Source organism: Rutilus rutilus (assembly GCF_951802725.1).
Source record: "Rutilus rutilus genome assembly, chromosome: 4".
NCBI lineage: Eukaryota > Metazoa > Chordata > Actinopteri > Cypriniformes > Leuciscidae > Rutilus > Rutilus rutilus.
The window spans coordinates 33,982,444-34,008,180 of NC_140212.1; the positions used below are offsets into that span (position 1 = coordinate 33,982,444).

The window sequence follows — 25,737 nt, forward strand, 5'->3', positions numbered from 1 at the left end:
ACCCTGGCATAGACTTTCCCGGGGAGGCTGAGAAGTGTGATCCCCCTGTAGTTGGAACACACCCTCCGGTCCCCCTTCTTAAAAAGAGGGACCACCACCCCGGTCTGCCAGTCCAAAGGCACTGTCCCCGACCGCCACGCGATGCTTCAGAGACGTGTCAACCAAGACAGCCCCACAACATCCAGAGACATGAGGTACTCAAGGCGGATCTCATCCACCCCCGGTGCCTTGCCACCGAGGAGTTTCTTGACTACCTCGGTGACTTCAGCTTGGGTGATGGACGAGTCCACCTCCGAGCCCTCAGCCTCTGCTTCCTCAATGGAAGACGTGACGGCGGGATTGAGGAGATCCTCGAAGTATTCCTTCCACCGTCCGGTGATATCCCCAGTTGAGGTCAACAGCTCCCCACCTCTATTGTAAACAGCATTGGTAGGACACTGCTTCCCTCTCCTGAGGCGCCGGACGGTTTGCCAGAATCTCTTCGAGGCCAGCCGATAGTCCTTCTCCATGGCCTCACCGAACTCCTCCCAGGCCCGAGTTTTTGCCTCCACAACCACCCGGGCTGCAGTTCGCTTGGCCTGCCGGTACCCGGTACCAGCTGCCTCAGGAGTCCCACAAGCCAACCAGGCCCGATAGGACTCCTTCTTCAGCTTGACGGCATCCCTTACTTCCGGTGTCCACCACCGGGTTCGGGGATTGCCGCCTCGACAGGCACCAGAGACCTTACGGCCACAGCTCCGAGCGGCCGCTTCGACAATGGAGGTGGAGAACATGGTCCACTCGGACTCAATATCTCCAGCCTCCCTCGGGATCTGGTCGAAGCTCCGCCGGAGGTGGGAGTTGAAGATCTCTCTGACAGGAGACTCGGCCAAACGTTCCCAGCAGACCCTCACAGTACGCTTGGGTCTGCCGAGTCTGTCCAGCTTCCTCCCCCGCCATCGGATCCAACTCACCACCAGGTGGTGATCAGTTGACAGCTCCGCCCCTCTCTTCACCCGAGTGTCCAAGACATACGGCCGCAGGTCAGATGAAACGACCACAAAGTCGATCATCGACCTACGGCCTAGGGTGTCCTGGTGCCATGTGCACTGATGGACACCCTTATGCTTGAACATGGTGTTCGTTATGGACAGACTGTAACTAGCACAGAAGTCCAATAACTGAACACCACTCCGGTTCAGATCAGGGGGGCCGTTCCTCCCAATCACGCCTCCCCAGGTGTCACTGTCGTTGCCCACGTGGGCATTGAAGTCCCCCAGTAGAACGACGGAGTCCCCAGTTGGAGCACTTTCCAGCACCCCTTCCAGAGACCCTAAGAAGGCCGGGTACTTTGCACTGCCGTTTGGCCCGTAGGCACACACGACAGTGAGAGACCTATCCCCGACCCGTAGGCGCAGGGAAACGACCCTCTCGTTCACCGGGGTGAACTCCAACACATGGCGGCTGAGCTGGGGGGCTATAAGCAAACCCACACCAGCCCACCGCCTCTCACCATGGGCAACTCCAGAGTAGTGAAGAGTCCATCCTCTCTCGAGGAGTGTGGTTCCAGAGCCCAAGCCGTGCGTAGAGGTGATCCCAACTATCTCTAGTCGGAACCTCTCAACCTCACGCACAATCTCAGGCTCCTTCCCCACCAGCGAGGTGACGTTCCACGTCCCTAGAGCTAGCTTCCGTGTCCAGGGATCAGGTTGTCGAGGTCCCTGCCTTCGACTGCCGCCCGATCCTCTCCGCACCGGCCCCTTACGGTCCCTCCTGCAGGTGGTGAGCCCACGGGAAGGCGGCCCCACATCGCTCCTTTGGGCAGAGCTCGGCCGGACCCCGTGGGGGGGGGCCCGGCCACCAGGCTGTCCACCAATCCCAGGCCTGGCTCCAGGGTGGGGCCCCGGCTGCGCCATACCGGGCGACATCACGGTCCTCGGTATAATTTTTCTCATAAAGGGTTTTTGAACCGCTCTTAGTCTGACATAATTTCATAACAAACATTAATTATATATTCCTCTACCCACCTAATAAATTGAATGCAATATAAATCACTATATTTACTATTATACTTTAATAAAAAAAATTTTACTATAATATTATAGTAAATATATATATTTACTATATTTATTTATTACTACATAGTATTCAATATAAATATTGCACATTTCTGCCCAACCCATGGTAAATTATTACAGTACATTCATGGTAAATGTTTGTAAGGGTGATTAGGGGATTTAAAGTGCTCTAATTTCATTCATGACACAATGTTTCTCCTGCTTCCCTCATCAGTCTTGTTGGGAATGTTGAGGCTGTTTCATCTGAATTACTACTAGTTAAATCATCGAGTGATTTGTGCTTTGTAACAGAGAGTTTTCTGTCTAACTGAAACGCTTCCCACTGGTTGTCGCAACGCTGTTTAATAATAGTGTCCGGGACCGGGAGTAAACGCAACTATTTGTTGTTACTGTACTGACCGAAAAACCGCTTCAGAATAACTGCTGAAATATTTGCACGTAAACCGTCAATCGGAGCGAGTATCGAACTAAATTAGAGGGAGGTTATCGGCACTGTAATCGGCATGGTCATGATTGCATGATCTTTATAAAAAAATTATGATAGCCCAAAAAAAAAAACCTGCTTTAAAAAAAACTGCTTTACAACATTGGGTCTTAAGTGGCTTGGAAATGCCACAAAAAAAAAAACTAAAACTGTTTTTTAAACCTAAAAGCGGCAGGTAAACTCCGAATGACACGACAGACAGCACTTTCCATCAAGTTCTCCGCATCTCCAATAGTGTAAAGGGAAGAGCCACTCGCAAATAATTTTAGGGCAATGCAAACAGTTTGTACTGTAGTTAAAGCCTGACTCCGACAAGTCGAAAATAAAATGTGCGTTTCCAACAAATTAATAATGTAAACGACAATCTCACGAGTCACGAGAAAAAATAAATCTCAGAAAGTGCTGTATAATCCCGTATCAGCTCCGCTTATGAAGCCGCAGTCTAATCCTGTTAACATAAAATAAGCCTGCTCCCGAGCAGGTTTAAGATTGCGCACCTGTTGTTATAACAGCAAGTCCAGGATGAGCGTCGAAGAACCAAACAATCCAAGATCATGCCAAATCGCCAACAATCAAATCCAGCTAACTGAGTTAGTGACGTACGAAAAACGGGCCCCTGATCAAAGTGATGTGTATGTTCGCACCAGCTCTGTAATTCAGTGCTGCAGTCTATTCACATCACGTTCATTTATATAGTAGGCTACTTTATACAATAGATTTCTTATTGCAGCAGCTTTATAGTAAAACATGAAAAAACAGTGACAGACGTCGCTGTGTGTGTTAATGAAGCTCGAAGAAGGTCTCACCCTAGATTCAATCTAGAATTACACTGAGCATTCCTCATTTCAAAGCATCTCAGATGTCTAAGCATTATGAAAAATGTCACTGAGCATTCCTGTCATAATTTCAGACTTCTAAGCATTATGACAAATGCCACTTTGACGTACATCAAATTATTATCAGTCATAGGGATGTGGGTAACTGTATTCTGTGTCCTCCTATATAAAAACTCTCTCTCTCTCTCACACTCAAACACACACACAAACACCATCTCGTACTTCTGTACATGGTGAAGTGGCAATAAAGTGAGTTGAGTTAGACACATAATTAGACCAGGATGAAGGTTTTAGTTGTCCACATCTGGCTTTTCTTACTGCTCCTGAACCAAAGAAACAGGAACATGGCTTCAGGTAAGACAGACAACACTCTTTTTTGCCGTATGTTACAGAGAAATCTCATATGGAGGAGCATTATCCTGCAGAGCGAGAGCGCCATTCTGAAGAGTATGCTTCGCTTGCTCAGTCCACAAAGCGCCGCTCGCTCAGAACGCCCTTTGTGACATGCTGGTTAGAAAATATGTGAAATAAGTTGGGCTGCCCGTGCACGACTAAAGTTATTTTCTAGTCGACTAGTAGAAGTTCACTTAAGCCATTAGTCTAATCGCATATTTATATTAATTTAATCACTTAAATATATATATGGGAGAATACTAAACCACAATGAGTGTTATCGTAGCCTAATATATTGCCTAAATTCTGCATATCAAGCGCATGCATAAAGCTTGCCACAAAGAACCGGCAAAAGTAATGTTTATGCAGCATGATACATTTTAGCGTACATAAACAGAGTATTCTGTTTACCCATTTCATAATAATCGTATTCCCATTTCTTTTCAGTTTGAAATTTTTTTTTTTTAAGTGGACATTTCAAGCTTTCTATACGTTCTCAGGTCTGTGAGGCAAGTAGCTTATACGCTGAGTTTCAGTTTATTTATGAGATGTGCTCCAGTTCACGCGCCGGCGCCGCTGTGTCCTGATTATATTGTCTGCTATATATGCTTATTATTTATTAAATCCAGGCAATTGGTTGATGAAACATTGATTGAAATTAAGATACAATTTTTACAAAACAAAATTCACTTTAAAGAAGGGTTTTCTACAAAACAAAACTTAATTAAGTGGTCAAAATCATGTCTTACTCCAAATATCTCCTGATATATTAGGCATCTGATGATCCTATCGAACCCATCTCATGCGGTTCCCTTTTCATATAATCAACATAGATGAAATAAAAAAAAGAACATTATACTATATAAAACAAATATGAAACGTATATTTACAGTTTTTAAGTTATATTTAAGTGTCACACCGCTCCGCTTTTCTTACGTGTGTAGCCTATACATGCATGTGTTCGTGCATATGGGGGAGGGGTGCGATTTTCGAATAATAATTGAATAATACCCAGCGATCTTCGAATATAATTTCTTATTATTTTTGCTTGAAATGCCGATCCCGACTAATAAGTTGCATCAAACTACTCCAATTTGTTCTTTTAGGAGTTCTTTTATTTATTTTTTATTAATTTTGTCCTGCTCAGACTTGTATTGGACAAGGTTTAAGTTACATCAGATTTCTCCATTTTAGGCGATTAAATGCTTATTTTGTCCTCCAAAGTTTACTATTGGACAGTGTTTAAATAAACCTTGTGGGCTGCATCAGACTGCTCCATTTTGTTTGTATTTATCTTTGTCTTATATTAAGTATATTAAGCATCGGTATCAGGATCGATATCGACCGATCACCATGACAAGAAATTGGTAATCGGTATCGGCTGCAAAAATCCTGATCGCAGCATCCCTACTTGCGTGTATACATGTTCTGTGACAAACTCGTTAGAGGGCCCACTAATTGGTGGACCCTCTGTGTGTGTGTGTGGCTTTGACTGTACTTGTGAGCAGTGTTTGGAGTAACTTATTACAAGTAACTTGAGATATGTAATCAGATTACTTTTTCAAGCAACTATTAAGTAACATAACTTTTTACATTACATTAAGTTTTTTTTTTTTCAAATAAGTAATGCTAGTTACTTAATCACATTTATTGCCTGACAGCTCTCCTATTCCCATGTTAAGAGAAATAAAATGAGGTGTGTGTGCGCTGTGTAAACATGATGGTTATTTTAGTTGTAGACTAAATGTGAACATGCAATTTACTCATCTCACTTGCATGAAAACATTCAGTATTCCTCAAAATTAATAAACACAATCTCAGAATTTTACTCAAAACTTTTATAATTAACTATATTAAATTACACAAATATACTTTGTTTTTAATCTCACTTTATCAACCAATGTCTTTGCTGCTGACCTTTAATGATCAAATTCAACTACAGGAATAAGCAAAAGTTATCTTTAGATTAGATTTAGAAATAAGAGTGTTGAACTTCCTTCTCCTGTAACCTTTTGTTCTTCAATCCAGAATGGCAGAACAGCTGAATGCTTTGTTTGAGCTACACCCTCTACAACAGGCGTACATTTATATATATATAATTATATAATACATAAAAATAAAAAAACAAACAAGCAAGCCCAGCCCAGGTGAGAAAAAGTAACACAAAAGTAATGTAACGCATTACTTTACATAAAAAAGTAACTATGTAACGCAATTAGTAACTTTTTTGGGGAGTAACATAATATTGCAATGCATTACTTTTAAAAAGTAACTTTCCCCAACACTGCTTGTGAGGGCCAAATGTCCTCACATATATATTAAAACATTATGCCAACCGACCGACTAGTGGGGACATTTTTCTGGTCTTCACTAGTTGAAAAGGCTTATAAATTTGCCAAACCATGTTTTTATTTAAATGTAGTGTTTTGTGATGGGTAGGTTCAGGTTTGGTTAGGCAATAAAAAATATAATTATCCTGATATGAAATCAATGTAAGTCTATGCAAAGTGCTAAGTAATGCAGTAAAAAAAAGAAAGAAAAAAAGTGTTTTGATTTTATATATATATATATATATATATATATATATATATATATATATATATATATATATATATTGATAGTATTTTAAGGAACACAAACTTCAAAATTGTATTTATATTTTAAAAGTCTATTATTGTCATCTTAGATGCAACAAGGAGAGAGGGATTAGGGGGAAATACTAAATAGAACAAAACAATTAACTATGTAAGGGAATACATTTTGCCAAAGCTATGAAGTTGACTTACAATCTGTCAAAATATGTTTTCTATTAATATATTGTGTAGATTAAGATCAACAAGTTTTGCTGTTATTGTTGTTATGTCTTGATAATTTTAAGATCTGCACGCTCTTTGGCTTTTTCAGCCCAGTGTTCAGGACCCCCAGTGCTCTGCTGTCCTGGACATAATAACGGATGCTACCGTGGGTGTTTCTGTGATGAGGCTTGCGTCCAAATTGGTGACTGCTGTCCTGACTACCAGCAGACGTGCAGTCAATGTAAGACTTAATAGTCTCAACACAAAACATCCATCCAAAAAGTCTTAATACATTTTTAAAGTGTTAAAAATCACACCACTCTAATGCCACAAAATCTAATTTTGTATCATCTTCCTCATTCTTACCATCAGCAGCAAATGCACAGCCTTCCTCACCACTCTCAGCTTCCTTATCTACATTACCATCATCAACGTGGACGACACCAGACTCATCAACTTTGTCATCCTCCTCACTGCCAGTTACTTCATCCTCATCATCCTCACTGCCAGTTACTTCATCCTCCTCACTACCAGTTACTTCATCCTCATCCTCCTCACTGCCAGTTACTTCATCCTCATCATCCTCACTGCCAGTTACTTCATCCTCCTCACTACCAGTTACTTCATCCTCATCCTCCTCACTGCCAGTTACTTCATCCTCCTCACTACCAGTTACTTCATCCTCATCCTCCTCACTGCCAGTTACTTCATCCTCCTCACTACCAGTTACTTCATCCTCATCATCCTCACTGCCAGTTACTTTATCCTCCTCACTGCCAGTTACTTCATCCTCATCCTCCTCACTGCCAGTTACTTCATCCTCATCATCCTCACTGCCAGTTACTTCATCCTCATCCTCCTTACTGCCAGTTACTTCATCCTCATCATCTTCACTGCCAGTTACTTCATCCTCATCATCCTCACTGCCAGTTACTTCATCCTCATCCTCATCCTCCTCACTGCCAGTTACTTCATCCTCATCATCCTCACTGCCAGATACTTCATCATCATCATCTTCATTGCCAGTTACTCTATCTTCACAAACCTCAGCACCATCATCGTCCTCACAGTCAACAACCTCTCCAGTTACTTCATCCTCATCATCCTCACTGCCAGATACTTCATCCTCATCATCTTCACTGCCAGTTACTTCATCCTCATCATCCTCACTGCCAGTTACTTCATCCTCATCATCCTCACTGCCAGTTACTTCATCATCATCATCTTCATTGCCAGTTACTCTATCTTCACAAACCTCAGCATCATCATCATCCTCACAGTCAACAACCTCTCCAACATCTTCATCAATAGCCTCACCATCAGGTGACTATTTTAACTATTTTAATCATTTAAATTGGCTGTATACCACATTGTGCATGAAAACCTGTTACCACATGATTTTTATGTGAGACATTCTAGGTTACGCCTGTTTCACACATACTCCGTTTGCATTGTCCTTTCACATATGCTGCGTTTGCAGTGCGCAACTGATCCACGGCTGATCCAAGTTTTGTCAGCATTACTATTCGTACACACTACAGTTATAAGCCAACACTCTTTCATAGACGTATTCACGTATAAACTCATTTAATGCAAGAAAACATCTTCATCAGTTTCACAACACACGTGTTCTCCAAATACTCACAACACAACCAAATAAGAAACGTGCTGTAAATAACACAGACCACAACGGAAATGTTGGTGGATGTGACGAACCCGGCTGGGACGTGCTTACAGCTCAAACATCATGAAGATGTTTTCTTAATTTGCTGGTGTTTTTCACTCTATTTTTCATTTTCTTATGTTGTTAAATATTTTATTTATCAATAATAATAATAATAATAATAATTATTATTATTATTATTATATTGTACCATGATGGTAGTTGAACAAACTCAGGTTTACAGGATTAGTTTTGAGTTGACAAAACCAAACCAATCCAACCAGGCTTTGTTGGTACCATGATGCTGATCATCAACTTTCTCTGTCAACTCAGGCTTTGATCCTGAGTTTAGGAGTTTAGGTGTGACATCAGAAGTAAACAGCCAATCACATGCTGAGAAGGAGTGAAACTGCGATTCATTTCTCGCGAGAGAAGCTTCTCTCTTCTGCAGAACATTACGAGATTGAAAAATATTACGAATTTAAACAAATTTACACAGCAAGAAGAAAAGAGCTATCTATGAAAGAGGACAACTAAAAGAAAAAGTCTTGCTATATTATCAGTGCAAGTAAAAATTGTGAAGTTAGTTTAAACATTTGATAAAAGTTCTGAGAGAATTGAGCATTTAAGCTCATATGTAGTAATTTTATAGCTTAATCTATTGATTCTTAAGTGTATTTATATTACCTTTATATATTTATTCATTTAAACTGTGCGTAATAATAACTGATAAATTAAAATCGTGCATGTGTGATCAATTAATAATTACATATATAATATCTAAATCGTACACAATTATTATTCTAAATAAGCATTACTAAAAGCCAGACGATTTTGTCTTTAAAAATCATTTGCTATGTAGTGACCTTTAATTTGGAGTAGAAACAGGTGGAGTGACTTTATCGCATCAGACATGTTACTTTGCTCAGAACTGATTGGTCCAATTTCGGTTTGAGATCTCTTACCTGGAACATAACCTGCCCCGGACCAGGTTAGCCGTGGAGCGTAAGTTACTATGGCGATGAACACTGCTAAAAGCCAAACCACTTTCATGGTGCCTAAAACCCAGGGTTGGCGCAAACTAAACTGAAACATAGCTGGCTAGCCACCTGAACCGGCTTCATGGTATAGGCCCCAGGTGTTCTTATATATATACACTGAATACTGGATTCTAAACAACAAAAAAATGCCACAATTTATCAAGACCTTGAAGCAGAAAGGAGGAAGAAACGCTTACCCCCAACACTGCTCATACGTGCCGCTCCAAGTATAAGGGGTTTCTCCTTGCCATTAATGCTTGGACTCATGCCTACGTCTCCTTCCATTAAAACCTCATCACCATGATTTTGGAATGACTCACGAGAGAAATTTTTTTTAGAAAATATCACAAATGTTTTGTGCAAATCTGTAATGGAAACAGGGCAGGAGAGTCAGCAAGTTCCCATTCCAAACAGAACGTCTCGTTTCATGGTTTTGTTTTGTTTGTTTTTTGAAAGGGACAAAGCATGTTAATGAACATTTGTACAAAATACACAATGTAAACAAGCTGGATTATAGTGTTAGGGGGTAACAGTTTAGGACCAAAGGACCAGATGTTTGAAACAAGACCAGGAGTCAGAATTATAATTAATTGAAGAAAAGTTTTGCAGAAGGTAGTTTGCTGTTTCATCAGCAGAAGTCAGCTTCAAGACTCACACAGGAGTTCGTAGTCCACCCCGCTTAGGCACGTCGTGACCTTCCAGTTCTCAGATTTGGGTTGCTTGGCGCCAACATGTCAAGAACAACAACTCTCCAATAATGCCAGTGGTTCCTTAACCTGTAACCAAGAAGACTAACACACACACACACCGACACACAGCATTTCCAAGGTTGGATTTGGCCAGGCTCTAACTATAAACAGGAGAGTGCTCTCAAAACATCAAGATAATGCTTTCTTTCTCTCAAGGAGAGCTACACTTTAGTCTAAATGGAAAGTAAGGATTTAACAAAGAAATGGTCCTTTAAACTATTGGCTTCAAATGACTCCTATATGTTTTAACACGTTGAAGACCGTTCTCAAACACAAAACCAGTCCCTATTTCATTTCTGGAAGTCGGGATGGATAAATAAGCAAGCACTGTTACTGCATTCAGATATCAAATACAGACATTAAAGAATACATGAAAAGAACATTTCAGTAATCACACTGGTAACTAAAATCTCCAGAGAAGTAATTCAACTCATTTGATATTTAGAAGGAAAAATATTTATTAATACCTTGATTATAGTCACTCATTACATATACATTGAAGCAGCAGTGGATTCAAATCCACCCCCTTCAATAGCAACATTGCTCATTTACGTCCGCAGTCTCTAGGCAGGTACACACAAGAATAAACACTCAATACACACAACACTACAAAAAAACAATACCCAAAACACACTACTAAAATTACAACGAAAAATATTTACACACCTGATTTGTCATAAGTCACTTCTTTAGATGTTCTTTAAAAGTGTGATAAGTAGAACATTGTCTTATTGACTGCGGTAAACTATTATAATATTTGCTCCCTATCACAGATAATACTTTCTGACCAAAAGATGTTTGCCTATATGGTACTTCACAATCCCCTCTTCTAATGACAGGCCTGGTACCAATACCACAATCTGTCCTCTGTTTTATAAATTCGTTCAGTGGAGGTGGGGCAAGCCCATGCCAGACCTTATAAATAAAAAATGCATAATTGAAATTTCAAAACTCAATAAATTTGATTATTTTTATTTATTTATTTATTTATTTTTACAGTGATGAGATGAGTTTTTTTTTTAATCCAATACTTGTATTGCCTTCTTATACAGTGTTTCTATTAACTTTAGAGTTGTGTCACCTGTGAATGACCAACTATTGAAACAATACTGGATATGTGAAAAAAATCACAGCACCAACTGTCAAGAATGGCCTAATGTACTTTAAATTCTTTAAATTCAATTTTACAATATTAGACAACTTTTTTACACGGCTTTTAAAAGTAAGAGTATAATCCAAAGTAACCCCAAGATATGTAAACTCTTTAACAACTTCAAGTTCCTCCCCTCTCAGAAATATATTTGAATGTGTCATCTCTACTAACGGTTTTGAAAACTTTATACAGTTTTTTTTTGTGTTCAATACTAAACCTGTCCTGGTAAGCCAATCCTGTATTTTGGTCATAGCAGAAGTCAAAGTAATCGAGGCTTTTTAAAAATTCTTAGCCTGGTTAAAATTACTATATCATCTGCATACAAATGAACATTTACATCTTTACATACTCCAGGTAAATCGTTAATTAAAAGTGAAAATAGAATTGGTCCTATAATAGAACCTTGTGGAACCCCCTTGGGGAAAGCAGTGTAAGAACATTTTATACCATCGATACATACACGTTGTTTCCCATTTGAAAGATAAGATTTTATCCAAAGTATTGCTTCCTCTGAAAATTTTTAATTTGTTAGTTTAGATAAAAGCAACTGATGGTCAACAGTGTCAAATGCATTCTTTAGATCTAAAAAGACCAAGCACCAACACACGCATTCTTATCTAATAAGCATTTCACTTCCTCAACAAACAAAGAGTTTGCAGAATCTGGTGAATAATTACTGCGAAAACCAAATTGCATTGGATATAAAGAAGTAAAACCCTTATTTAGATAATTAGTCAAAAGATTAGCTAGCCATTTTTCTGCTACCTTAGATATAATCAGAAGGATACTAATTGGCCTATCATTTTTCAAATTTGATTTATCTCCAGATTTGTAAATTGGGACAACTGTAGCCACCTTCTAAGTAGATGGAACAACTGCTTGGCTAAAGGACAAGTTTACCATGTATGTTATTGGGCATACTAAAGAATCTTTATTTGATTTTAAAAATGTTGTTTCAAGCCCATAGGCATCATTTGCTTTGGAGATTTTTAATGCATCAATAATATACTTCTAACTCAGTTGTTTCATCTATTTGAAAAATCGGTTGATCAAATTGAATAGGTCTATAAGTAACATCTTTTATGGTAAAAAGCTGGGTTAATTCATCAACTGAATTTATAAAATGTGCATTAAAATTAGTGGCTATAGTTAAAGAATCCTTTACTAAAATGCTGTTCATTTTAAGCTCTAAACTTTTATCAATGTTCTTTTGTTTTCCAGCTAATTTATTTATGTTTTGCCAGATTTTTTCTGTAATGTGTAATGTAATTTTCCTCAATAATGTTCATAAAAAAAATGGCTTTGGCCTTTCGTAAAGTCTGTATTACTTTATTCCTCATAGAAGTGTATAGATGAGTTAAAAGACCAGAATTCAGCGATTTTTATTTATTTTATTTATTCATTTATTTTTTTAAGGAGCTTATCTCTATCCTTCATCAATTTCTTACATTCATTGTTAACCCAGGGCAACGTGTTCCCTTTTATTTTTGTTAACCGTCCCCTTCTAGTAAAAAACTCAAATACTTCTTTAACTTTTCCCAAAAAATAATCAGAGCCTCTCTCTATGGCTGATTTTTAGGGACTATAATCACGATAAGAAGTAGTTTTAAATTAATTTAAAAATAATCGGGGAATGCTCCCGATCTGCTCCCGATCTTGTCTAAAAACATTATATCCAGTTATATTTACTACTGACTCCGAGGAGAAACAATTTAACCAAGTTTCTGATAATCCTAGAAAGTCAATATTGGAATTACAGTGTAAATGTTCAAGTTGTTTGCGTTTAGGAGTCATACTCCGGATGTTTAAATGTCCGCCAAACAATCCTTTCATTTTACATCGTGTATCCCAGACAATTTTAGCCTGATTCAAAGTTTGGAAAAAATGTCTTGATCGATGCATTATCATTACCGGATTCCTCGGTTTGAAGGATCTGTGCAAATGTACGTTCAAACAGACGGGTGTTGTGGGTAGCAGAGTCAAACACTCACCACCAACAGGTTCGGCACTTTGCAAGCCAGCGTACACATCAAACAAATGCACTGGATCCAGTCCACTCCGCGCAAGAACGCCTCCATGATTAGACACACCAGCAGCAGCAATGTTCGGGAACCCCAAGAGAGCCGGCACCAACGGTCCAGCAGAATCAGGCCACAACGCCACCCGCGCCGGCACCCCCGACAAGGAATCCACACACAAACCAACCGCACCAGAGAGATCAAACCAAGAAACAGGAGGCTGAAGCCCATGGGACACCAAGAGTGGAACAGACATGGCCGTACCAACGAAACAGCTGTCGTCAAAGTTTGCACAGCCATCACCATTTGATCATGCCGGAGATGGAGTAAGTTCTATATCTCCAGCCAAAAGTAATATTAATTCTAATTGAAAATATCCCAGTGGAGAGTAATTGTTGGATGGCAATACCTTCTCGTGAGTCACTGAGGTACAAGCTGACTTTACATTCCCATTATTTAGAATTTTAGAGTACAGTGCGTGTTGACTCCTCAAAACCAGGGGGAAAACACCATCCTTGCTTGCCTTAAATATATCAATGTCGCAATGATAGTAGCCTACCAATATTGTTAAAATATTCAACATTACAGTCCAATTTAATAGAAAGGGTTTTACTGAGAGATTAAATTTTGTTGTCGATTCTGATAAGAAAATAGGTGGCTTTATAGAACCAGACGCATGTGATCTTTAGACGCCATGTTGAAGTTCACCTACTTTATTATTGAAGTTCACCTACCTTATACCTTATTACTCAGCACTTCTGAAATGTCATCTTACAGCAATGTCATTTATAACAGTCACTGGGTTTTTCATGTCAATGGTGGTCATGATGGAAATTATTTATTTGTGCAATCTTTTTGGTCAATTTCAGCTTCAATGCGTAAATAGAATCTCTATATCCTTCAGCCACTTTGATGTATTGACATACTTTAACACATATGGATAGGTCAAGATCCAAATCACTGCATGCTTCCATGTCCTTTTGTGCAATGGTCTTCTTGTCTGTTTAGTTTGTAGTACTTGCACTGAAAATGAGGCTTGCCAGGAGAGAGATGGTGTCTATGGCTGTTGTTGCTTGCAAGGACAAAGACCAAATCCTGAAAACTTTGGTAAGTGCTCTCACACTTGTTGTGTATTCATACATTAATCAAAAAACAAACCAAAAAAACGTCAGTTTCACAGTCTACATCAGCATTTCCCAACCGGGTGCCGTCTGGCAAGAGCAGGGGTGCCGTGTAAAAACTCCTTCAAACATTTTAAAAAAAAATGTGTCAAATTATTTATGTACCATCAATCTCTGATGTCTCCAATAACAACAAAGAACGCACACAAATTTATAATAAAATTGCACATTTTCGGCATGGAATTGCACACAAAGCTGCCTCTTTTCATGGCTTGTTGCGCTTACGGTCAAATAAACAGGAAAATATTGTCACAACACCCGTCTTGCCTTGATTATGTCCATGCTGTCAATGTTAACACAATGTGATTAATGTTTTTTTTTTTTTTCAGTTTAATGCATTAAAAATATTTAACGCAATTATCACAGCATCCGTTTTTTTTATGTCATGCTTTAGCTAGCGTTACATTATATGATCACATTCTTCATACAAATGCTTTTAAATCATTGAAGCGTGACAAGACAAAAGAGAACATTAAAAGTTAACTCATTAACTGTTAAAAGGACAAGATATTGCAGCGGATATTCAAACGTAGTTATTACGAATATAGGACTGAAAACTCAGCTATTGACCAATCAGAATGAAGGATTGGAACTGACCGTTATATATATATATATATATATATATATGACCCCTAGGGGGCGCTCTAACACACACAATTTGAATATCTAAGCTAGAAAACCCAAAGCGCGGCCCTTTAAACTATTTAGGCAAGTTGTGTCCAATGAAGGAACAGAAATGGGACTGATGTACTCAAATATAATTATATTAAACACTAGACAAAATAATATACTGATTGGCAATCAGAGCAGACAAATGTTCCCCCTAAGTAACAGTGAACAATTCTACAATAAATAAGTCACAGTGAATAAAAGTCTCATAGTAAATGAGTTACAGGATATAAAGTCTAACAATACCAAGACTACAGTGAATAAAGTCGAATAAATAGATACTGTTCATATACACACACACTCCAACACTGCAAGAGACACTTCAAACCAAATCGGCCGTGCATACACACACTAACACAGCATTTCACACTTCACACTAGTGAACATTGCAAAATTAGCACTGTCCCCAAAGGAGATATTGCACAATGCCCATAGGCATAGCCAAATTCTGACTCGTGCGACTCTTTTCCGGGTCGGGCCGATTTTCAGCTTTGTCGTGCGTCGTTTGTCGTGCAGTGTTCGTGCAGTGTACAGGGGGAAACGAGAGGCGATTAACCTCTCACGACCGGCAATCGGATGGTCGGATGAATTTCTGGCATGTTAGAAATTTTGGTCGCTCACCGTGACTATATCGTACAGTTGAAGCAGAGCTACGAACCGATTGCCCTAAACTCACTGCGTCTGCGCGAAATCTGCAGCAAAAAAAAAAGAAAAGAAAAGAGGGTGATCTTTAAGTTCTGTAGTTCAAACTAGCTACAAATTACTGTTGCTTAGTTCGTGTTGCAAAATGAATGAACCATTACCCACGTCTTCAAAGCCACCTGCGATGTACACTTCGCCTCTTTTATTAATTTGTTAAACAATGTTTTTGAAATAAAGCTGTTTTAAAATTTTCATTGATGAATTATTGCAGTGTTCGGACATATTATAGACTGTTGATAATTAATTATATGCCTATAATTCCTTGTAATCTACCTAAATATTTTTAGACAATTTTCAATGAGGAGGAGTAAGCTTCTATGTAATATTTTATTATCTTCACAGCGCGTTGGTTTTGCGGTGATGCGCTATGAAATTATTGCGTGGCAATTATTAATAATTATAATAGCCTATCAGTTTAATAATAAAAGTAGCCTTCCCTAATAATAATAACAATAATACTAATAAAAATTGTATACATACATTTGAAATGCTAAATCATCTTGATATTGATAGCTGATGCTTGTTTTGACAATCTCTCTGGATACATGATATCTATAAGCGCAACCCGGCACGAAGGTTTATCGCGCGGATTCGCGCATATTTCACACGTATAGCGTGAGCAGTGAAGTCGCAGCTCGACGTTCGGACCGTATAGTGTGAGCATATAAATCCTGAGTTTTGGCTTTACATCGCATGCGATCTACTCGTTCAGTGTGAGTAGGTACCTTGATGAAATCGCACTGACATCGCACAGTGTATGCCCGCCTTTAATTAGACAGACGAAGGCAATCCTCCTGTAATCACAAGCATAAGTGGTTTATGATGCGATGTTTTATAGCATCATGACAATTTAAAACAATATTAAATCTCTGATTGAAAGATTATGACAAAAAAAAGGGATTAGATGAACTTACATTTTTTTTGGACACCATCCTAGATGAATTAAAGCTAAATGCCCCATAACAATAAAGTTAAACGGTGTGGATGACTAATAGCTGTGCACACTCTCACCTGTGTTGCTTCTATTCATAGGCAATATCAAAAAGGAAACGATCAGCGCTAAACATTACATGTTACGTCGAAAAGAAAAAGGTTTAGTTTACTTACATTGCTGCAAACCCGTGTAGAATCACTACTCGCTATTATGCGAGCAAGTTTCTGTAGACTCCAGACCGAGCTACAAACAAACAAAGAGCCGTGTTAGTGAGTTTAGTGTTAACGAAAAATAGGCGTAACCTTCCAAAAAGACTCACGTTCTCCAGTTTTCACAGCCAAAACACCAAGAGGCTCACTCTTCAACTCACACCGCACTAATGTTTTCCTGTCCATGTCTCAGGACACATTTAAAGGGACACGTCAACACGTCACTTACGCCACCTGATCCAAATAATCAGTGCCAGTGAGCAAGCCTTAAAGGTACACTTCCCGTCTCAACCACCCTACCCGCTACATATATAATCTATGAAATCCTTTATCTGCTCAGATGCTGTGGAGTCTTGTACCAGCAGCACCGGCTTCATATCTCTATCCCGCTGCCAGCTCTTTGAATCTGGTTTTTATCCTGAGCACCTGCACCTAAATGACCCAAGCTGCACTGGAACCCTTGAGGATGGCAGACTTCTGTTTTATTTTGACAATAAAGGCCACATATGTGGTACTACTCTGATGGTAATGATCGTTTCATCACTAGAGCTACTAAAGAGATTTATCAATACATACAGTCCTGTGTGTGTAATTATTAGTAAGTTGTCCCATAGCTTGAAATTGACATTTGTTCACATCCTCATAGAGCAACAGGACTCACTTCATCTACCAAAACTCCATTCAGTCTGACCTGACGGACACTGACCACAGCATCATTTCAAGACAGATATGGATGAACATGACATTTTCTTGTGCGTACCCTCTGATCCAGACCATATCTATGCCCATGGGTTTCAGAGCCGAAGGCGGGTAAGAATACTCAATATCTATTAATGTTATTTAAAGAACCTGAATTAACAGTTGTACTTTAATTTATTACAGTTGAAGATTAATACGTACTGTAACAAATGTATTGCTTATTGTTAGTTGATTTTAGTTTATGCACATTAATTGGGACCTCAAGTGTTACCTTTTTTTAATTGCAGTGATTGCAGCAAAGGAGGGCTGTGATTTTGATAAATCACCATGTTTTGCCAATTTGCATTCACTTTCTAATATTTAACATGTCTGTCTTTTAGAACATGACAGAGACTGCTGCTTATATACTCAAATTAATAGAATCCGTTATCTAATTTAGGACTTTCCAGAGAATTTCCACCTCATCCACAATGGGTTAAAAGTGTTGATAAAGGTTACAGTGGTTATAAACCAGGTTTGCAGTCTTAACTTGATAACTGAAAGGCTGGAGGTTTGAGTGTCATAAGGCATGAGCTATCACCATTACAATCGACTTAGGTCCTGGTTGCTGTTATTTTTATGTTTTTGCCTACAGTGTGATAAGTGAGGAACTTGCTGGCCAGGGCACATACCAGATCCGCATGATTCCCTACCATGATGCAGAGTTTACTAGCCCATATGACCAAATGCAGGAGGTGCAAATGCAGGTGAACCAGCAGATATATGTGGCTGTTAAGGTGGAAGGAGTTGATAGAGACCAGATTGCAACAGTTCTGGACAACTGCTGGGCCACACCTGTTAACGATGTCGAATATCATGTTCGCTGGAATCTGATTATCAACGAGTGAGTTACTTGATGTTTAAATTGTTATATGATTAAATTTGTTTCAATCTGAAAGTGAATATAGCAAAATTGGATAACACTTTAGAACAATGGTCCATCATTAATAGGCAACTATGCAGGAAGTAATGCAGTAAAAATGAGTACTACATTAGTACTATTAACTAATATGGAAACAAGATCAAGAAATAGTGAATTTAGGGCTGAAATAGTTCTTTATTAGATAATCAACAATCACAGATTGAGATTAGCCTCCTTAGACTATTAACGAACTATGACCAATTTGAAAGAATTACCAATTAATTACTATTCACAACATTAACGTATCTGAAACGAGCAATTATAATTGATTTTTTTACTCTGGAAATGTTTATAAAATGCATCTTAAGAAAAAGTTGCGCCTCACCCACTGCGCAATGTGACGTCGTAGTGACGTCATTTTCATGTAATTTTTGGACGTCCAAATTTGGTCCATTGAAGGGGTTGTTTTGTAACGCCAGGCGACGTCTTTTTTCGACGTCTTCCGCACGTCATTTTTCGACGTCTTCCGCACGTCATTTTTCGACGTCCATCCACAAAAGTTTGTTTACAATAAATCGCGCTCAGTGCTCTCAAACAAAACAGCGGCTTCTTACACACACACACACACACACACACACACACACACACACACACACACACACACACACACCTTGCTTTACCTGGGATTCGAACTCGTGATCATCTGCTCCACGTGCCAACGCTCTACTGTTTGAGCTACAGAAAGAGTGATATAATTTATGATTATCGCGTTTAGGCTAAAAATAGGTTCGGCGCTTGGATCACGAGCATCTTGCAGTACATTTAAAATATTTTAAATATAATATTTTAAATATTTTAAAAATATATTACATTTTAAATATAGCGATTTGGAAACGTGGATGGAGCAGTGAATAGGTTCATTACACAGCAAAATGACACGACAAACTCGCGTTTTGGAAAAGAGCTCTTCATTTGTAAATTAAAAAAATTATAATAATCATGTAAATTTCCTGCACCTGTCATAGACGTCCAAAAAATTACCCAGTTCAGGTCCAATGTTGAACGTAAATATGACGTCCAAGTTGGGTCATGGTTGGACGTCCAAATAGTGGACCTAGTTTGGACGTCGAAAAAAATCACCCAGTTCAAAGGTCCAATGTTGAACGTCAATATGACGTCCAAGTTGGGTCATGGTTGGACGTCCAAATAGTGGACCTAGTTTGGACGTCGAAAAAAATTACCCAGTTCAAAGGTCCAATGTTGAACGTCTATATGACGTCCAAGTTGGGTCATGGTTGGACGTCCAAATAGTGGACCTAGTTTGGACGTCGAAAAAAATTACCCAGTTCAAAGGTCCAATGTTGAACGTCTATATGACGTCCAAGTTGGGTCATGGTTGGACGTCCAAATAGTGGACCTAGTTTGGACGTCGAAAAAAATTACCCAGTTCAAAGGTCCAATGTTGAACGTCTATATGACATCCAAGTTGGGTCATGGTTGGACGTCCAAATAGTGGACCTAGTTTGGACGTCGAATAGATGTCCAGAATTGGTCATGGACCGACGGACCCAATATAGACATGATCTGCACGTCTATCCGACGTCCAATGTTTAGTGGGCAGATCTATTTATGGAAATGTATTTATTAATGTTACATACCATAAAAACCAGTTAACTATTTATTTATTTTTTCATTTTTAAATGATCGTAGTCACATAGGTCAGATTTGATCAGCCCAGAGAGGATTTAGCATTTTATTTTATGACACTAACCAATGTAAAATAGACAATTGCTCACATCTCAGACAAGTTAATGTTGTGATTAGTAATTAAATAGTAATTCTTTATAATTGGTCAAAGTTAGATAATAGTTCTTCATGAGGTGAATTTAATTCAATAATGATTGATTACATAATAAGAAACTGGCACAGTCCTAAATTAGCTATTACCTAATGATTAGTTCATGATGTTTCGATATTAGTTAAGAAACTGAATTGTTAATGCAGTACTATTTATTTGTCCTGAATTACTTCTTGCATAGTTACCTATTAACCCTCTGAGGTCGGCAAACGCGCCCCCGCGTTTTGCTGGATTTTTTTCACATAGAAGCAACATAAACTTAAAAAAGTCCGTCATTTACGGTCATATTAATAAAATAAATACATGATTATAAACTATAGAGGGTCTTCTTTTTTTGTGTACACTCACATTAACATCAAAACCTTGTTTTTATTTTTAAATAAATAAAATAAACAGGGTGCGCTTTCAGCTCACTCTGTCTCCGCAAAAATCTTTTTGAAACAAGTCTGGAAAATGAACTGAAACTCAGCTAATACTTATCACACAACCATGAAACATGCGTCTAAAGAAAGCTTTAAATTTCTACTTTTAAATAAAACAATTCACATTCAAAACAAATATTCTCCTGCAATGTAATCTGTAAGAAACTAAAGAGAAGTACAGTTTCTCCCGTCTCACCTAATTATCGGTAATGAGTTCACACCCACTCGCAGAGCGCGCTATTCATAAGATAATGAGCTGAGGTGATCTATGCAAAATAAGGTAAACGCCCCCTGAAATGCCTTAAAACCAGCAAGTTTCATTTATTCACTTTCCTGTGCTGTTGGAAGATGACACGAGTTCAAATTTTGCTCAGAAGAAGAGCAGGACTCTGACGACGAACGTTTGTATTTTGAGCGACGAACGTTGAGCGACTTGATCCAGCCGTGGATAATATTTCGGGTAAGTCTTTTTAAATTTACTTGCATTAGTTGACACATGTTCGCATTTATGAGGAAAAAACAATATTACGTGACAGTTCTCCATTATGGACGCGAGCGCTCTGAAGCAGCACTAAAAGACTTTCAAACTTTCACAGAGACTTCAAAACAGAAAGCACAAATCCATTCTTTAAAACGAATTTCGTTTTGTTTTAATTGTATCTTAATTTTAATATTATTTTCATTAACAAATTTCCTGGATTTAATACATAAAAAGTAAATAGGCTAGCAATCACAACATATTTTTTTTATTTTGGTCACATTTGATTTGCTTAGAGCAAATTTAGAACATTATGTTCTCCGGTAAAGACGGTCTTCAGATGATCCTGGACAGCGAGGAATAACTCACCTTGGCTTTTCCTCAGAGGAAGATTGTAACTCAGACGAACGGCAGCATGTTCAAGAGCGAATTGATCACGCCGAGTAAACACCGAGTTTTCACGTGAGTAAATACGTGAACTCAAGTGGTCTAGTGGTAGAACATTTGCCTAGCGTGTCAGAGGTTCTGAGTTCGAATCTGCACTCATAGTTTTTTTTTTTTTTTTGTCAAATCAGATTATGTTTATCAGTGGTTGTATATCAGGCAGAGACATGTGTGTGTGTGTATTTTGTTTTGTAATTTCACTGGAACGAATAGAGAGTCTCCACAACGGATTGAAGCGCGCGTCCGAGTGAAGACTGCGCGAGCCTAAACCAAACACAGTATCCGCGTCTGACTCGCGGGAATCCACGGCGCAAACCTGTGAGGGGCTGTGTTTTCTCGAGCCCCATATCAGCTCAAGAAAACACAAGTTTATTCAGATCATTACTTGTTTACACCGTCTCGCAGCGCTGTGAGGAATAATAATAATAAGGGAAAATGTCCCTCAAAAGGTAGATGTAAACAAACTATTAAAAGGTAAATATAATTTTTTTTTCTTTAAATAATTTTTATTGTGTTTTATTAGTAACAAATTTGGGGAGAGGATAAATATTCCAAAACTGAAAATACAGTATGAGAATTTACTGCACAATTACTAGACATGTTTACCTTGGATATTATACAATTTACAAGCACAATTTGTGGAAAAAAAAATGTATATAAAAAATATAAATAAAATTTATTTTTGTGTATAAATATATACACATGTATATGTGTGTGTGTGTATGCACATATATATATTTGTATAAGCAACGTATTAAACTGCAAATTAGCATTTATATTCCTTATAATAAAAATGAAAGACCTATGTTACAGACATATGAAAGACAACATTTCGTTGATTAGTTTTGGATAGATTATACATTTTTACTGTAAAATATCTGCCACCTCAAATAAGCTTTTATTTGCCAATTTTTTTGTCAAAAATAATCAAATAATCAATCAAATCCTTAACTTTGAAATATGTATGATAAAATGTATACTTTAGTTTGTACAAAGAAAGATTACACTTGAATTGTTGTTTATTTAAATATTTACAAGGTAGATGTAAACAAACTATTAAAAGGTAAATATAAGCCTTTTCTTTAAATAATTTTTATTGTGTTTTATTAGTGACAAATTTGGGGAGAGGATAAATATTCCAAAACTGAAAATACAGTATGAGAATTAACGGCACAATTACATGTTTTCCTTGGATATTATAGGCCAAATTGCAAGCACAATATGTGGAAAAATAAAAAAGAATTGAGATGCTTCCAACTGTTGCTCTTGCATTCTTGTGGCTCAGTGACTCACCTGAATGAATGGCTCATTAAGTATGCGGTCCTCAGGTGTGAACCACTACATATGCATGATCTGTGACGCCCACTCCGCATATGGCCTTTCCAAACAGAAAGTGCTTTGCAAAATTCAAATCAATGTATTGTGTTATGTGAAGGATTAGGCAGGGTGATTTTCACATAATTTTGAAGAAAAAACACTAGGCGATGACATCCATTAGACAAAAGTCTTATTGGCACATATTTAGTGTGTGTTTTGTGGTCTTATTTCAGAAACTTTAGTTTTTAGTTTTTTCAATAACCACGCATAAACATTATTCTCTCAAAAATGCAGACATGTACATTCTTGTTGCTCACATATTATGGTAGCCCTGTTTGTGCTAAATAGTGTGTAATTTTTTTTTGCCATTACTATGTTTATAAGCAACTGAAAAAAGCACAAATGTCAGGGCATGTCAGAACATCTCAAGGACCCCAAAAACACCTCAGACCCCAGAGGGTTAATGATGGACCATTATTCAAAAGTCTCACCAAAAAATACTCGGTGCCTAGTTCACCTATGCCTGGAAACAGCCCTGCTGACCAAGTACATCATAAACAAGGCATTCAAATTTTGTCATGCTCTAGTTTTCCCTTTATTATATTAATAATTGTTTCCTCCCTTCCTAGATGCGCCAACCCTGAAGATACCACTGTGGAAGTCCTTCAGAACGGTATTGATACAACAAGCCATTTCTCCTTCAGGATGTTCACCTTCTCAGGAATTTCTGACCACTTCTTCCTGCACTGTCAGGTTAATCTTTGCCTTGTACAGAATGGCAGATGTGCTCTGGTAAGTTTGGACAGTAAAACTGCATTACTGACAGTAGCCTTCAAGCAAATTGTAAACCTTTTACAATGGGTCTTTCTAAAAGAAAACACATTCAACAGCCTTAGCTTTGTAGAAAGCATGACATTAAATGTATTTTCTTGTCTGTCATCTTCAGTTATGCGACCATGGATATAGAAGTAGAAGGCACAGATCTTTGGACTTCCTCCACTCTTCAGCGATCTCCATGGGTCTGAAAGCTCAGTAACCCTGATGAATGAAAGATCCTGCATTGATAATCATTACTTTCAATACTTTGTTATAAAAACTTTTTTTTTCTTAAGTTTTGCAAGCACTTTGTTTAAATAAGCAAATCACGTATGATAAATAACTGATCTCTAAAAATCTCTCCAATAACTCTCTGTATACATGCATTGTTTTATCGTTATTGAGGAAGTCCAATTAAAACAATATATACAAACTAAATTATTTTAGGTTGTTGGGTGGATTTGGGTTAAACTTACTATAAACTGAATTAAATGAAATAATTAGCTGTCTGTCTTTCTCTTTGTTCAAGGAGTAATCTTGGAATACAATATACCTGACTAACCTTGAATAAACCTGCTAAGAAATGAAGAAAAATCATTGTCATTTTTTTCTTGAGTTTTAGTTTCATGTGTTTAGATTGAATTAAATATTTTAGAATTACATGCGTGTGTTTACAAGAATGGTAAAAAACACATAACTTTGGCTGTGTGCCAGATGTCAAATTCATGCTGGATATTAGGATTGTCATGAACTGCTCCAAGACACGAAGGTGGAGAATCCAAAAGCAGATTTTATTAAGGTGTAATCCAAAGAACAGGCAAGGCTGAATAAATAGGCTGAAACTAACAAGATAATGAGACACAGGTGAATGTGATAATGAGTGCTGATAAGTCCAGGCAGAGAATGATGGGAGATGTAGTTTGTGAGTGAAACATGATAGTCTGGTGGAGTGCCCTCTGGTGGCTCTCAAGGGCACTCCAGCTGGTGACCGTTACAAGGATATTGTTCCCTCATTGTCTTCCGTATTGATGCGGAGTGGTCCGTGGTCATCACCTCCACATCAAGGCCCAAGTCCAGAAGCTCTGTCATTCCCCTTCTAAAACCCAGTGGCTCCATGGCTCCAGAGCTAGTGGCCTCTGTAGACTAAAGATTCAAGTTTGATAAGTTTGATGTTATCAAAGTTTTCAACATAGCAGCAGTAATTTTCCATTATTGTTATTCTGCATCCATTTATATGTATCTTACCTGCACCAGTTCTGTGTGTAGTATCTCCTTTGTATCGTCTAACATAAACGTGTAGTGACAGTATTTCGCATTGAAACCTGGCGAGTCACATCGGCCATCACCCGCCAAATGTGGCCGCTTCCCATCCTCCTCTTCCAAATAAACTCTTGCCAAGATTTCTGTTCTTCTTTCTTCATACAAGTTCTCAATAGCAGGGTGCAAATACGTGTTCTGGATGGCATAAAATGTAGTTTGTCCAATCATTTGGACACCCATGGTTTTGCACCAGTCTGAAAGTTCTGTGTATGTTCCACCCTTGAACAGAACAGCTGCCGCAGAAAGGAGATTCACCTCTGGCATTCCTCTAAAATCAGGTGAAGATGTCCAAGTCCCCAAATGGCCCCCAAGACAAATCCATTTCACCTTCCTCTGTGCCCCAGTATCAAAGATGACCTTTGAAGAAATTGGTTTCCCGCACATCTGGCAGAATTTGAATAGTGACATGAGGCTGGATTCATTGACAATGATCTTCTTTTCACGCCAGTCCTTTACACCTTCTTCTTCTGATGATGACGATGATGTGGGGGGGATGGTTGACTCAAGCTGATAGCTTTCGTCAGTTGGGCAAACTTCAATGCTGCTGGCACTCGTATTGAGGCCTCCAGGTGTACTTGGGCTTGGTGACTGTAAAATCA

The 25,737-nt window shown here is 38.4% G+C and overlaps 1 protein-coding gene across 1 annotated transcript; it reads left to right on the plus strand.

Annotated features, from left to right (window-relative positions):
• Positions 1–3,658: 3,658 nt before the first annotated feature.
• LOC311289827 (uncharacterized protein) lies at positions 3,659–24,404 on the plus strand (the record flags this gene model as incomplete). Its single annotated transcript, XM_084408075.1, has 9 exons — positions 3,659–3,731; positions 6,675–6,806; positions 6,938–7,888; positions 14,197–14,295; positions 17,224–17,408; positions 17,530–17,693; positions 18,217–18,465; positions 23,632–23,794; positions 23,949–24,404. The coding sequence occupies 9 exons, from the start codon at positions 3,659–3,661 to the stop codon at positions 24,036–24,038; spliced, it is 2,106 nt and encodes a 701-aa protein (XP_084264201.1). The 3' UTR covers positions 24,039–24,404.
• Between the last annotated feature and the right edge of the window lie 1,333 nt (positions 24,405–25,737).